General features: G+C 42.3%; 1 protein-coding gene across 6 annotated transcripts in view; it reads right to left on the bottom strand.

The window, feature by feature from the left end:
* The window catches only part of fat3a (FAT atypical cadherin 3a), a 215487-nt gene that overhangs the window by 137289 nt on the left and 62834 nt on the right, over positions 1 to 15364 (bottom strand). For 3 of the 6 annotated variants that reach the window (XM_039622588.1, XM_039622586.1, XM_039622587.1), the window contains exons 3-4: positions 6862 to 7185; positions 2582 to 2643 (exon numbers count right to left, since the gene is read on the bottom strand). In XM_039622588.1, coding sequence (XP_039478522.1) covers positions 2582 to 2643; positions 6862 to 7185 — 386 coding nt within the window. Of the gene's footprint in view, positions 1 to 2581; positions 2644 to 6827; positions 7186 to 15364 lie in introns of all 6 variants that reach the window. The other 3 variants (XM_039622589.1, XM_039622590.1, XM_039622591.1) reach the window with 3 other exon arrangements.

The raw sequence follows: 15364 nt of genomic DNA, 5'->3' as shown, positions 1-15364 counted from the left end.
CCATAGCAACTCCTCTTCAGCTATCAGGATAGTGCTCAGTGAATAATCTGGTATTGCAGACCAAAGAGCTGATATGGACTACAGGACAAAGCATTACTCACACCAAGCCACATGGGTAGCATTTCAATTACAATTTAAGGAGCTCCAGTTAGGGAAAATTGTCCTCAAACAAAGGTTGAGAAAATCCTAAAGTTCCATGTGTATTTTAACTCAATGCAATACATTTTGAAGTAGGCTAACAGTCAACAACTGGATGTCAGTGAAAGAAAGAACATACAATTCAATAGTCTAATTCTCATACCCTTACTGGACGTAACATCACAATGTGATGATAACCATCGAGTCTACTAAGGAGATGGTGCTGGACCCCCAAGCAGTAGGAGACCACAACCCAGTGCTTATCCATAATGAAAAAATCAATCATATTAAATCCTAAATTTATCTTGGGATTCAACTTGATTATCTATTCAGTTGCAATGACCATGATGTGTTCTCGTTTTGTTTTTTGTTTTTTGTTTGTTTGTTAGTTTGTTTTTTTGTTTTTAACACAGACTAAAGGTGTTTGAAAAAGAGAAAAAAAATTGACTTCACTTGACATAATCAGAAAATTCTATCAGGCTGTACTGGAAAGCATCATAGGGTGTGGCACATCATCATGGTATGGCAATCCCTCTGTGCATGCAAAATCTAATCTGCTGTGTCTGGTGCGGTCTGCCATGAAGGTGACTGGGAGGACTGAAAATCTTTCCCACCCCTCCATTTATGACCAGTCGGTAATCAGACAGGCCCAGAGGGTTCTGTCAGACGCACTGCATGTCCTTCATATGGGCTCTTGCCTTCCAGCAGAGGATATAGAGTCCCAAAATACAGGCTGAATTGCCTTAAGAATTCATTTGTTCCAACATCAATCATGCTTTTAAATTACAGGTTTTAAAAATATTAATTTTTAATTTAACGATAATGCAATTTGTGGCAGCACAGTGGCGCAGAGATTAGCACTGTTGCCTCACAACAAGACGGTCCTTCCTTTGGTGTCATTCAGTGTGGAGTTTGGATGTTCTCCCTGCGTTTGCGTGGGTTCTCTCCAGGTACTCTGGCTTATTCCTACAGTCCAAGCACTCTCCACGACACCGCGTGTCCACACATCACCCGTCAAACTGTCGCTCTCCTGCAAAACTTCATCACCCACCCACCCACCCTACAGTTCGGACTTCGCACCCAGTGACTACCACCTGTTCCCAAAGTTGAAAGAACATTTGTTCAGAAGGCGATTCTGCAGCAGCGAGCAGGCATGACAGGGCATTGTAAAACTGCCACAGCTTCTACAAAAATTCATCAACCGAAATGGCGATTATGTAGACAAATAGATAAGTCTTCAAGCTTTAAAATGATGTAAATATTATGGGAAATAAACAGTTGTTTGTATTTCTAAAAAAATAAGAGACCTTACTTTTGGGATTGGCCTTGTACTTTCAGCTCTCTCTTTACCACTACAGACCAGTACAGCATCTGCATCACTCCAGCCACAGCCTCAATCAGTCTGTTGATTTCCTGCTCCCCTCTCCCCTCACTTGTAAACAAGACCCCAAGATACTTAAATTCCTCCACTTGGGGCAGCAACTCATCTCTTACCTGGAGTGGGCACTCTATCCTTTTCCAGCTAAAGACCATGACCTCAGATTTAGAGGTGCTTATTCTCATTCCCACCGCATCACACTCAGCTATGAACCACTTCAGTGCAAGCTGGAGTCCAACACCCACTGGAAACAAGTCTGACTTATTGCCATCAATGCAGATCTAGCTCTTGGTTAAATAAGATCCGAATGCCCCGCAGCAACAGGCCAGACAACCCATACTCCAGAGGCACCTCCCACATAATATTCTGATGGAAGAATGCCTTCTCCAAGTCCACAAAACACAGGTAGACTGGTTGGGCAAGCTCCCACACATCCTCAGATATCCTCGAGCTGGTAAAAAGCTGTTACAGTGTTCTGTACCCAGGACAAAAACACATTTTTCCTCCTGTATCCAAGGTTCAACTAACAGATGGACTCTCCTTTCCAGCCCCCTTGTAAGGCTTTCCTGGGGAGACTGAGGAGTGAAACCTCGCCATAGTTTGAGCTCACACGCCGGTGTTCTTCCTTAAAGATGGGAACCACCAAACCAGTCTGCCAATCTAGTGTACCAACAGAGATTTTCATGCGACATTGTAGAGACATGTCAATTAATACAACCCTACAACACTTAGAGCCTTTCATCACCTCAGTTGAAATTGGCACTAACTTCTAGGCAGTCTGACAGTCTTGTTCCATGGCCTCAGTAAACTCTTCCCATAACCAAGTTTTTGCTTCAGCCACTGCTCAAGCTGTGTTCCACTTGGCCTGCTGGCACCCATTGGCTGATTTTGAAGTCCTGCAGGCTAATCAAGTCCGACGGACTCTTTTTTCAGCCTGATGGCTCCCTGTCCACCATCTGCTTTGGAGGTTACCACCCTAACTGGCACCAACCACCTTGGAGCCTTGCACCTTGCAGGTGCTGAACATTCATCTCTAAATCTCTAAAGCTACAAATCTTTCCTTACCTCTAAAATATGCTCTGTTTGTTGTTCACGGTCCAGTTTCCTGGAGGTTGTGGTGATCAGACCTGAGAAATAAACAGTAGACAACAATTAAACTATCAAACAAGAATTTAGGAAATGTACAATCTGTTTGCTGATAATTCACTGGAGATAACTTAAAAATTAGTGCTGAGATTTGCCGCGTTAATGCAGTTATGCCGTTAATGTCATTTTATACGTTTTGGGTCAACTCTAAAGGGTGGTATGCCTGGTGGTATTCCACCAGGTGGCTTATGTGGATCGTCAAAACAAATTATAGCAGAAGACAGGTCTCCTTCATGCCTACATTATGATACCTGGCTTATCTTCTAGCCCTGATTCCTTCTGTATCAAAACAACTCTCTAATATAGTCATATGCTGTGTCCAAATTCAGGGGTAGCATTTGTGGGCCGCAATTTTGGGCAATTACGTCACAGTGATGCGACGAAGGCTGTCCCAGATTTGAAGGATGGGTCGGGTGTATCCTTGGCGGCCTACCATATCCCATGATTCATTGTGGGTCACACAGCAGAATTTTTCTCATAACAATTGCGGACAAAGCGGGAGGTAATGCAGGAGAGGAATACACTTTTAAAGTATATGAAAATCTGGTGGTACAAAAGTTATATATTTGTAGCAGTTGTGTTGTTAGGCTTTGGGTATTTGCTTATGGTTATTTTTTAATTAAAATAATTTTCGTAAAAATTGCCCTTAAACTAGCTTGTATGGTGGGTCCCGCACTTTTTCATATATTGCTGCTTACCTGCAGCAAATTTAGATTTTTCCGAATTAACCTTTTGGTGATATGTTTTAGGGAACAAAACTCAAACAGCTCAATTTATTAAAATGAGAGGAGAAAATGATCACCTCTTCACTGGGGTGAAGAATTCGGCCATTGTGGCATGGAGGTACAAGAATAAATCAATTTACACATCATATTCATATGAGTACGGTTTTATTAACCCTCATGCTGTACTGAACCTGTGATGTCCAGACGATATTCCTCTTATGTTCTGCTGTGAAAACTTTTGGATTTAGGGATTAACATAGTTGCCATAGTTTTCTCTCTTCTCTTATTGTTTGTGTGTGATCAGGACAATTCTGGAGAAGATGGGCCTGTGGGGGAAAGTCACCTCCTTGGAGGCCAGAAAGAAATGGGGTAACTTAAAAAGAAATACGAAGTATTTATGTGTGTTATCAAGAAGATAATTCTTAAGAACACACGTTAATAAATGTACAATTACTAAGAGTTGTTGTGTTGTATTTATTTGCCTCCTGTCCTAATTTCCTCTCTCCCTAAGGACACTCCAGGGCCAAGCGTAGCAGCGGGTGACCAAAACGAAAGCGATGAGGAAGGGGGACAGCCACCCAGAACAGGGAGAAATAGGAAAAAAGACAGGGATGGTGAGCTACTAGACCTTATCAGAGAGGACATGAGGCAGCAGAGAGAGGCTGAGGACAGGAGAGCGCAAGACAGCAGGGAAAGGATGGACAGACTGTTTTCAATACTTGAAAGATTAGTTCCAAAATGAGTTATGCATTAGGAAATTTATTTATTTGGATATATTTGTTACGTTGTTATATGTGTTGCATTAGTTTTTTTTTAGTTTTATGTCATGAATAAATTAAAACAAACAGTAATTGTCACTGAACTCATTTTATTTACAGGTATTTTTAACATGTATGAACATAACGCTAACGTTGAACAAATTTTAATGGATATTTATATAATGAAAATGAAGTAAATAACAAAAGCAATAAAACAAGAATATTTATAATACATCAACAAAAATCAGGACTGGGATCCTCCTAGTTAAAAAAAACCTAGTAATTCCTAAATGCGTGTAGATTAAAGGAAATTATTTTACCTGGATATGATTGTCTCTGATCAGCTTAAGGTACAAAACATGCCGGCGATGACAATAAAGTTTTTCTAGCTCCTCGAGAATTAAAAATGTACAAAAAATGGAGTGACATTTCTGGGTCCATTGTAAAGTTTTCACGCCGTGGTGCTGGCAACCGGAAAAACGTGGAAGTAAGGGCGGACTTGAATGAAGGCTAGTTCAGTCAGTTCAAACTGTCGGCCAGCTTTGACTTGTTTTGGCTTATGCTTTCATCTTTCCTCTCATTACGGCTATACTTTTCAGTGATCTGTCTATGATATATCTACATGGCAATACAATGACTAATACTTTTAATTATTTTAAAAACTATGAAGAATTTAACTTAAAACTATGAAGAAGTGGACCAAGCACTTGGGAATAATTACAATCCTGCCTTGACTGCACAGACTGGAGTGTTTTTGAAGCTGCAACTTCCAATTTGAATGAACAAACTGACATCATACATAAGTTTTTGTGTAGACTTGTGTGGGTAGACTAAGACCTTTTGCACATACAAGAATAACAAACCATGGTTCACTCCAATTCTGAAGAAGCTGCGCCAAGGAGGACCAAGGAGGAGACCTACAGCAGCAGGGGCTGGGCCCTGTACAAGCAGGCCAGAAATGAGCTGAGCAAGAAGATCAGGGTAGGAGGAACTAAAGGGAGAAGCTAAAAAACAGCTTCTCAGCCAACAACCCTACACCAGTTTGCAGAGGCCTGCAGCACAACCCCAGCTACAGGAGTCCATCCCAGCACCCTGAAGAGAAGCCAAATAGCTAACATCCTTGACACCTTCTACTGCAGATTTGAAAGACAATCATTCACACCTCCCACCTGCTCACCCTCACCTAATGCCTACACAAAAAAACTACTTGCAGCCCTCATCCCCCTCCCCTCTGACCCCTGACCTGCATTAAAGATCCTTGAGGAGAATGTGTGTCTGCTCTTCCAGAGACAGAAGACTAGAAAGGCTCCAGGACCTGATGGTGTGTTCCCCTCCTATCTGAAAGTCTGTGCCAACCAACTGGCCCCCATCTTTAACAGATCTCTGGAGCTGTGTGAAGTCCTCTCCTGCTTCAAACGCTCCACTGTCATCTTGATCTTAAAGAAGTCCACCATCAAAGGGTTAAATGACTACAAGCAAGCAGCAGCAGGTGAGCACTGAAAAAGCATCACATCCCACAAAGACCATCAGCACCGGCCTCCCCCAGGGGTATGTTTTCTCCTCACTGCTCTTCTCCCTCTACACTAATGAATGCACCTCAGGAGAATAATCTGTGAAACTCTTTAAGTTCATGGATGACAGAGACATCCATGAGTGTCCACGATCTGTCTGGTCCAGAACATGCTTACACATCATAACTGGTTAACAGTCAGGATGATATTTTCTGGGCCAAGGGCGTCCGAACAGAATGTCCCAAACTTAAACAGTATAGAATAAATAGAATAGATAAATAGAATCAGTAGGATAATATTAATAATCAAGTATAGGCATGGAGGCATCTTCTCTGTTCTATTCCAGGAAAGGAGCAGATATCAGGCGAGGTCAGAAGTGAACGGAGAGAGAAGAAGATTCGCAGGGAGACAGAGGGACCGCCATGCCGCTTCCGGAAGTAGTCATAATAATACTTGTTATTGTGGTGGTATAACACTGTATAGCCCAAACTGAAGGTCATCCTTCATGTGAGGCAGGTGGCTGATTTCACACCGAGGTCCAGTGCTGTAAACTCGTAAATTCAATTGCTGAAGCAAATTAAATCTTTAAAACCATAGACATTCTCCTGTACTTCCTTAAGAAAAAACGGAACATGTCATACCTGGAGCTGACCCTGCTCAAGACAGTGGAGATGATGGTGGACTTTGAGAGACCTACTACTAATTGGTTTTGCCTCATGGGGATGTTTTTATTTTCACATTATTACACCCAGTTTTGGGGGTCTATTATCCAATTACATGAATTTCAGTATACTTCTACTCAATTGTAACAGTTGTTGTTACGATTAAATTACTTGGATGTCTTGATGCATGCTCAATCATCCAACTAAGTAAATCCCTAAAGGTTGATTCTGTTCATCTGGACATAGCGTTTTCAGTGGGAGAAACATTTCGTCACATTAATTGGTTACTGCTTTGTAAATTAGTGGTAATAACTTTACCATATTATTAGGTTCTTGTTTCTGCCTTGTTACCCTGCTATTATCACTTTATTACCAAGTAGTAAGTGCTACTGCTACTTGTTATGCACAGCAGACAAAAGAAAGATAATTTATTACTGAAAAAAATTCAAACCTATAATTACAACTCCTGGTTTCTAATTAGATTTGCTTATGTTAACATATAGCACTACCTTTTTGATGAAAGATGCACACATGCTTTCTCACCAGTGCGGGTATTGATGGTGAAGAAATTCTGTGGATTTCCACTAATAATGCGGTAGTTGAGCCTCTCAGCAGTAGTGGAGAGTGTGGCATCAGGATCTTGAGCTTCGATCTGGATTACAGAAACATCACGTGGAGAATTCTCAGGCACTGAGGTTCGGTACAGAGGTTCAGAAGTCAACGGGGCGTTGTCATTAACATCCTCCACCTGGATAAATACGTCAATACTGGTGAACTGAGGAACCACACCGTGGTCGGTGGCATAAACTGTTAGCCAATAGGAGTCCTTGCTCTCTCGGTCCAACATATCAGTGGTGTAGATCACGCCTAATGGGGGAAAAGACAAAAAGAACAAGAGCAAGAGCTTACTCCAAAAGTATCAAAAAAAGAAATGCCACCTATTCAAGTAATGCCAAAGCTGTTTTACACTGTAGCTGTACAACTGGCTAGTTCTATTTTGAACAAGAATAGAAATTTCAGTGAATCATTTCCATTTTGTAGCTCAGCAGCTCCACCTGGTGGAGCAGGTCATTTAAATAATCCGAAGATCGGTGGTTCAATGGTAGCCCCAGTCTGCATGCCAAAAATTCTTGGGCAAGAGGACAACCCCAAGTTGCTCTGATACATCGGAGTAATAAATCCATGTTTCCATTTCTCTATATTTATGTTAGACATAGACTTTATTTAATCCCACACTGGGGAAATTCACTTGTTACAGCAGCGCAAGGGACAAGAAGAAAAGGTGAATTAGAGATGCATTAGAAAACAATAAAAAACAAATAAAAAAATAGGCTGGAAATACAAAAAACGGAAAATACTATACTATATACACATGGGTTACTATATACATTAAAATACACAAAGATTTTCCTTTTAATATATACATAAAGTACAGTGAGAATGATCATAATATGAATGTATTTATCTGTACAGCCTGACTGCTGCCGGGACGGAGGCCCTACGATAGCGCTCAGTCCTACACCGTGGCTGTAACAGTTTACTGCTGAAGGAGCTGCACAGGAACTCACATATGGAGTCGGAATATGGAGCATATTCCAGATCGTTCTGTGGTCTGTTGGTGAGGTAGTCGATTGTCGACAGGTTCACCCTGAGCACATGTGCTAGAAGGAGTCTAGAGAAGCCGTGGAGAACATTACACTGCCTGTAACATCCCCAAAAGTTGATTCAGTTCATCTGGACGTAGCATTTTCAGTGGGAGAAACGTTTGATCACTCATCCAAGTGACTTCTTCAAGAATGACGAAGCCCTCTATAGGCTAGGCAATGGCACCCTGACTGCCATTAGGTATGAGCATGAAATCCTTGGACCCTCTGTCAGACCCTGTGTTAGTAAAGGTCCTCCTGGGGCCTGACAATGCCCAGCCTCATGTAGTGAGAGTATGCAGGCAGTTTTTGGTGGATGAAGGAATTAATACCTTTAACTGGTCCCCATGCTTGCCTGACCTAAATCCAACAGAATACATCTGGGACAATGTTTTTTCCATCTGACTCAGCCAGGTTGCACCTCAGACTGTCCAAGTCTGAGGTGTCCAGTGATACCCTGGTCCAGATCTGAGAGGAGATGCCCCAGTACCCAATTCTTTGCCCAACGTTATCAGACATGTAAACAAGCACATGGGGCCCATACAAACTACTGAGTATCATTCTGAGTTGCTGCAATAAAATCTTGACTCATGAACTAGCCAGCCTATTAATTTTGACACAAATTTTGGTTTTGTTTTAGTCACAGTCTTTTGACTAAAAATTTGCCTTAAAATGTAGTTATAATTTAGGCATCTAAATTCTTTTAGTTTTAGTCAGCTAAAAATTATAAGTAGACTGAAACTGAATTATAAAGTACACACATTAACACATTCATACACTTAATCACATCTATGTTTTACTAAACATACCCATCTTGCTTTAATATACAATGACAACATGACATGTAACAAGTAATGATGCAGCAACTTAATTTGGTATATTGGAATGTGCGTGGCTTCGGGAAATATATCAAAATAAATAAATATCCCACTTAACTAAAGTTAATGCTGATACATGCTTGTTACAAGAAACTCATTTAATACACTTAGAAATCCAAATTTTTAAATTCCAACAGTTTGACAAGATATAATAGCAAACAGCAGGTAGTATTTACAGTGGTCTGAGAAAGTGTTTTTCGCGTTCCTGATTTCCAGTTGTGTCATGGTCCTGGGTCTGTGACCCAGTGTTTTGAGTTTTGTACTTTTTTTTCTTTTCTTTTCTTTTTTTTTATTGCATTATGGTTTATGAAGGTCTTCTCCTTGCTTTGAGATTTCTAGTACTTAGGTTTTGGTTCCTGTGCCCCCATGTTTAGTGAAGATTTAGTTCTGTCCTCATGTTTGTACCGGCACGGAGCCCTCTGCAACGCAGCAGCGACAGAGCATGGGGCTCTCCACGAAGCAACAGAGGACAGAGCTCGCTGTGAAGCAGCCGCAGCAGCGGACAGAGCTTGCCGCGAAGCAGCCACACACCACGGTGCAGCAGCGGCCGCCACTGGGGAAAGGCATTTACATGCCGTGGCTGCGGAATTCCTTCCCCTCCACACGCCGGTCGGGACCCTGTTCACCTGCCTCCTGTTTTGGGAGCGATGTGGTCAGAGGATGAGGAGCAGGCCTTCATCTCTCCACCATCACTGGTTTCCTCCGTCACCTCCTTTCCCTCATCCGAGAAGAAACGGCATCCACTTCACCGGCGCCTCTCTCCTCAGCCAGATTCCGGGACTTCTGAGCAGCCAGCTGGGGTAAGTGACAAAGATACTTTTTCTGTTCCCCCTAAGGTCGTTCTGTTTATTCTGGGGCGATTTTATGTGAGAGAAGTGAAAATGAGTGTTTAACTCAAACTTTTTCTTGGCTGGGGAAGGCTAAGACTGTTCACTTTGAGGGGGTCTGTTCTAACTCTGGAGATTTAAAAGACTATTAGTTTTGGATACAAAAACCTCTTTTTGTTCTGCTTCTTCCGAGCCAGGAGTAATAGGACTGTTTATGTTCAGCCTGTGAATTTAAAGGACTGTTTTTTACCTGCTCATTCAGAGCAAAGAACTAATCTCACAAAGACTGTCTCTCTTCTGAGCCTGCTCCTCTGTGTCTTTGTGCTCCTGTTCGCAGGGCAGCTGCAGCTCAGCGTTGCCCTGCAGCTGTATCTGTTTCTCAGGTGAGGGGGGGCTAGGGCCCAGCTGGTCCACGCTCTATTTTCCAGGCTGGCTGTAGCTCCGCTGATCAGCTCCTCGGGTGGGGACAGCAGTGGTCCCTGAGGTGAGGCCTGCCAGGACACAACTGACCTCCGCACCTGTACCAACTCCTTGGGTGGGAGTAGCTGGTGTCCAGCAGGTGCCTGCACCCTTGTCTGTCCTCGTTGGAGGCTCAGGAGAACCATCACCACCACTTTTCCAATCACCACCAGTGTTGGGAAGGTTACTTTTAAAATGTATTCCACTACAGAATACTGAATACATGCCCCAAAATGTATTCTGTAACGTATTCCGTTACGTTACTCAATGAGAGTAACGTATTCTGAATACTTTGGAATACTTAATATATTATCATGCTGTTTACAACTACATGAATGTCCTATTGCTGTGATTTATTACTGTTACTGAAGGTCCGCGCTCGAAACGTAGTAAAGGGACCTCTGGCTAATACGTCGGGTTCGTGTCGGGCTGGTAGCCGAAAACTAGCTTTACTTTGTTGTCTGGGTCAACTTTGCTTGCGGGAGACAGAGAGAGGCGTTGAAAGGCTGCTCCAACGGAACTTATTTTTTCCGGAGGAAAACACGAACACAGTGTACAGTTGAGTCTTAATAGCTTACTTACAAATGGGCTCCTCAGGCACTCTTCTTGGCTGCTGTGGTTATTATTATATTTACATGCTTCCAGCTCCCGTTTTGCTCCGTGACAGCTCGGACTTTTCCTTTCTCTCTCCTCCCTCGCTCACAGACACATAACGGGTATGGTAGTCCATTCTCCCTGCAGCACGGACTACACTGCCCATCAGGCTACATGCTTTAGAGCTATGCCTGTAGCATTCTGTCTATTAGCTTAGCACAACAACAACAACAAAAAAGCGCTCTCTCACCCAGGAAACACGCAGAGAGAGAGCGCGTCACCCTGTAACCATGGCAACCGTAATGCTCCCGCCTGGAACAACAGAACGTAGCTGTCAAACAAACCCAAACAGTCCGGACCGCGACAATATGAAACAGGAAGTACCGCCGTGTATTCCATTTATTTCAACAAAGTAACTGTATTCTGAATACCACCTTTTTAAACGGTAACTGTAACGGAATACAGTTACTCATATTTTGTATTCTGAATACGTAACGGCGGTACATGTATTCCGTTACTCCCCAACACTGATCACCACTACCATCTCTATGTTCAAACTACCACTGTCCTCTCCTGAACTTTTTGGGATTTACTTACCTGGATTCAGAGTTCAGAGAGAATTCCAAGTCATTTTCCCAATTCTAAAATGAAAATCAATGAACTAAGTGTGAAGTGCCGGGAATGAGAATCAGCACCTCCAAGTCTGAAGCAATGGTCCTCAGCCGGAAAAGGGTGGATGCCCACTCTGGGTCAGGGATGAGTTACTGCCCCAAGTGAAGGAGTTTAAACTATCTCAGTATCTTGTTCACAAGTGAGGGGAAAGGGGAGCGGGAGATTGACAGATGGATTGGTGCTGCGGCTCCAGTGATGTAGACCCTGTACTGGTCCATCGTGGCGAAGAGCGCAAAAGTGACGTTTGCCAGCTGATTTTCCAACACATGCTCACAATGCAATTCAGGGAATTCAGATACAGTGGCTTGCAAAAGTATTCGGCCCCCTTGAACCTTTCCACGATGGCACAGATTTCTGCCCATAGGTCACATTACAGCCATAAACATGAATCAATTTTATTGGAATTCCACGTGAAAGACCAATACAAAGTGGTGTACACGTGAGAAGCGGAACGAAAATCATAGATGACTCAAAACATTTTTTACAAATAAATAACTGAAAAGTGGGGTGTGCATAATTATTCAGCCCCCTAAGTCAATACTTTGTAGAACCACCTTTTGCTGCAATTACAGCTGCCAGTCTTTTACGGTATGTCTCTACCAGCTTTGCACATCTAGAGACTGAAATCCTTGCCCATTCTTCTTTGCAAAACAGCTCCAGCTCAGTCAGATTAGATGGACAGCATTTGTGAACAGCAGTTTTCAGATCTTGCCACAGATTCTCGATTAGATTTAGATCTGGACTTTGAGTGGGCCATTCTAACACATGGATATGTTTTGTTTTAAACCATTCCATTGTGGCCCTGTTTAGGGTCGTTGTCCTGCTGGAAGGTGAACCTCCGCCTCAGTCTCAAGTCTTTTGCAGACAGGATTGCCCTGTATTTGACTCCATCCATCTTCCCATCAACTCTGACCAGCTTCCCTGTCCCTGCTGAAGAGAAGCACCCCCAGAGCATGATGCTGCCACCACCATATTTGACAGTGGGGATGGTGTGTTCAGAGTGATGTGCAGTGTTAGTTTTCCGCCACACAAATCGTTTGCATTTTGGCCACAAAGTTCCATTTTGGTCTCATCTGACCAGAGCACCTTCTTCCACATGTTTGCTGTGTCCCCCACATGGTTTGTGGCAAACGGGACTTCTTATGGTTTTCTTTTAACAATGACTTTCTTCTTGCCACTCTTCCATAAAGGCCAACTTTGTGCAGTGCACGACTAATAGTTGTCCTATGGACAGATTCCCCCACCTGAGCTGTAGATCTCTGCAGCTCGTCCAGAGTCACCATGGGCCTCTTGGCTGCATTTCTGATCAGCGCTCTCCTTGTTCGGCCTGCCAGTTTAGGTGGACGGCCTTGTCTTGGTAGGTTTACAGTTGTGCCATACTCCTTCCATTTGGCGATGGCGATGTAAGATATATATCTCGATATTTTTTTAAAGCCATAAAGTAAGAACAAAAAGAGAGTTCTTAGTCAAAGCTGTGTCCCAGATGTCACACAGGCAATTTTATTAACATACAGCATAGATGTGCATGAAAAAAACTACTCAAAAATAAATTATGAGCATTTATTAAAGAATGATGCTCTATAAATAAAAGAAAACTATGTTGTTTTGTGCATAACAAATCCGCTTCGTAACCATGTCTCTGAACAGGTGCCATTTATGGTCCTTATACACACAACATACGGTAATATTACGTTGAAGCACAGTACGTATTACTCCGCGAGGCTCCTCGGTAGCCGTAATGCTCCGACAATCCATCAAGCGGTGCAGCTCCGTAGCTTACCAAAGTCGAACTAAAACATTTTTTGACAGATTGCTGAGCGCTGTGTATCACATAAAATCGGTTCGCGGTCATCAAGCACAACCAGAATTCATACAAAAGGCGCGCAGTCAACTTTTGAGAAAATGAAAGGATTTCAGGCCGTGCATATCGTTAGCGTGGCTAGCTCATTAACACGTTGACGCCGTCCAGCCCCACGCACGGGGCGATGCACAGTAACTCATTAACGGAGATTTGCCGTGTCCATCTTGTCGCTGCCTGCAGGTGAAGCGATGGGGGAGGAGGGGGAGTTGTGTTCAGTGAAGGAGAGGCGAGGTCGAGTAACGTTGCGTAAAGACAAAAGTGGATGAAAGAGAGGCAAACTTGCGGCTCCGCAACTATAATTATAATGTAACATAGACTATATCGATATAAAGGATATTGTCACATCTTATATCTCGTATAAAAATATATCGATATTTTTAAAAAAAACTCGATATATCGCCCAGCTCTAGTGAAGAGCTGAACAGAGTGGATGGAAGAATGGCAAGGAGAGCTTATTGGTTTTCAGGATGTTTGTGTAAATGTGAATATGTGCAAGAAAGGAAAGACATCTGATCTTAAGCTTACAACAGACAGCAGTACATCAAGTATATCTATATTAATGCACATATTAAGAGCAAGCTATGGTTTCCTCTCCATACCCCACCACCTCATTATTATACTAAGAAACAGAAAAGAAAAAAAAGAGACAACAGACTCAGAAAATATAGAGTGCTAAATAACTACTTATAACAGTAAAGGAAGAAGGTTTTATGCCCAGAGGACAAACTATCAGTTTAATATTTAATACTTCATATAAAGCCTATGTTAGCGATGACAGCTTCAAGATGCCTCCTGAATAGAAAACTTAGTTGCATGCATTGCTCAGGTCTGAAAAACAGCTCCACAGCATGATATTCCCACCTCCAGACTTCACTATTGGTATGGTATTTTTAGGGTGACATTTGACCACTAAACATAGTGTGTGTTATGGCATTCAACGAGTTCAGTTTTGGACCAGACTATATTCTGCTGTTGTTCAGCAACCTTTAAACGCACTCCAAAATGCTTTTGCCAGCAATGGAGTCTTGCGTTGTGAGCATGCATACAGGTCATGGTAGTGGACTACATAACTTATTGTTTTCTTTGAAACAATTGTGCCAGGTCTTTCTTTTTTGACAACTTTATTTATAATTTTCCAGTTTAATAAAAATAAAGAAAAATTTAACTGGAGTTGCGATTACAAACATTGCCATTGTGAAACAGGTTGCGTGAACCAGTTGGATGCAGGAAAATGTATAATATATGCACACAAACAAGAAATACTACCATGTGAACAGGGTAGAAAACAACAACAATTAAATAAAATAACTAAATAAATAAATAAATAAAAGGGGGGAGGGGAGGGCTGCATTGTGTGCAGTTCTTGTTGGCTTGAATAGGTGGTTTTAAAGAAAAAACCCCCCACAGATAAAAGCAGTATTACATCATACTTCAGTAAATGACAACTTCTCCACATATTCAATAACGGATGACCGGGAATTGTAGTAATTATTTTGAGACCCTCTCAAACTGCATCCATCATCAGCGGTATTATATATTTTGGCTAGTTTAGGTTTGATTAAGTACGCCTGGTGAAGGATTTTAAACTGTATTACAAAATGCCGTATAGAGATTGAGGATTCATGGATCCTGCTAACACTGAGGTCCCATAGGTCGTCCAAGATCTGGAGGTTTAAGTCCAGTTCCCATGCGTTTTTGGCTTTGGACACGGAGTCTGCCTTTGTATGCTGAAATGTGCTATATATTTGAGAGATATGGCCTCTAGCAATAAGTCGAAATTGCAGACAGTCCTCAAGTGGGCAGTCAGTGGGTAGACTTGGATAAGAAGTAAAGTGTTTAACTGCAAAGCTACGGGCTTGTAAGTATCTAAAGAAGTAAGTCTTTGGGATTCCAAAATCTTTAGATAATGTTTCAAAAGATGAAAATGACCCTTTAACAAACAGCTCAGAGAAAAAGGTAATTCACCTGCTGTACCAAACCTTGAACCCTGCAGCGCTCAGAGCTGGTAAAAAAAAGATGATTTGACACAATAGGGGAGCAGACAAGCGACCGCCTCAGCCCGATACTGAAAACAAACATTAAGAGAGTTCTTAACCACAGGATTTTTAAAAT

The sequence above is a fragment of the Oreochromis aureus genome, linkage group 14 (genome assembly GCF_013358895.1).
Source record: "Oreochromis aureus strain Israel breed Guangdong linkage group 14, ZZ_aureus, whole genome shotgun sequence".
NCBI lineage: Eukaryota > Metazoa > Chordata > Actinopteri > Cichliformes > Cichlidae > Oreochromis > Oreochromis aureus.
Note: the sequence above shows the minus strand (reverse complement) of the source record. Positions and strands in the feature narration are given on the sequence as shown.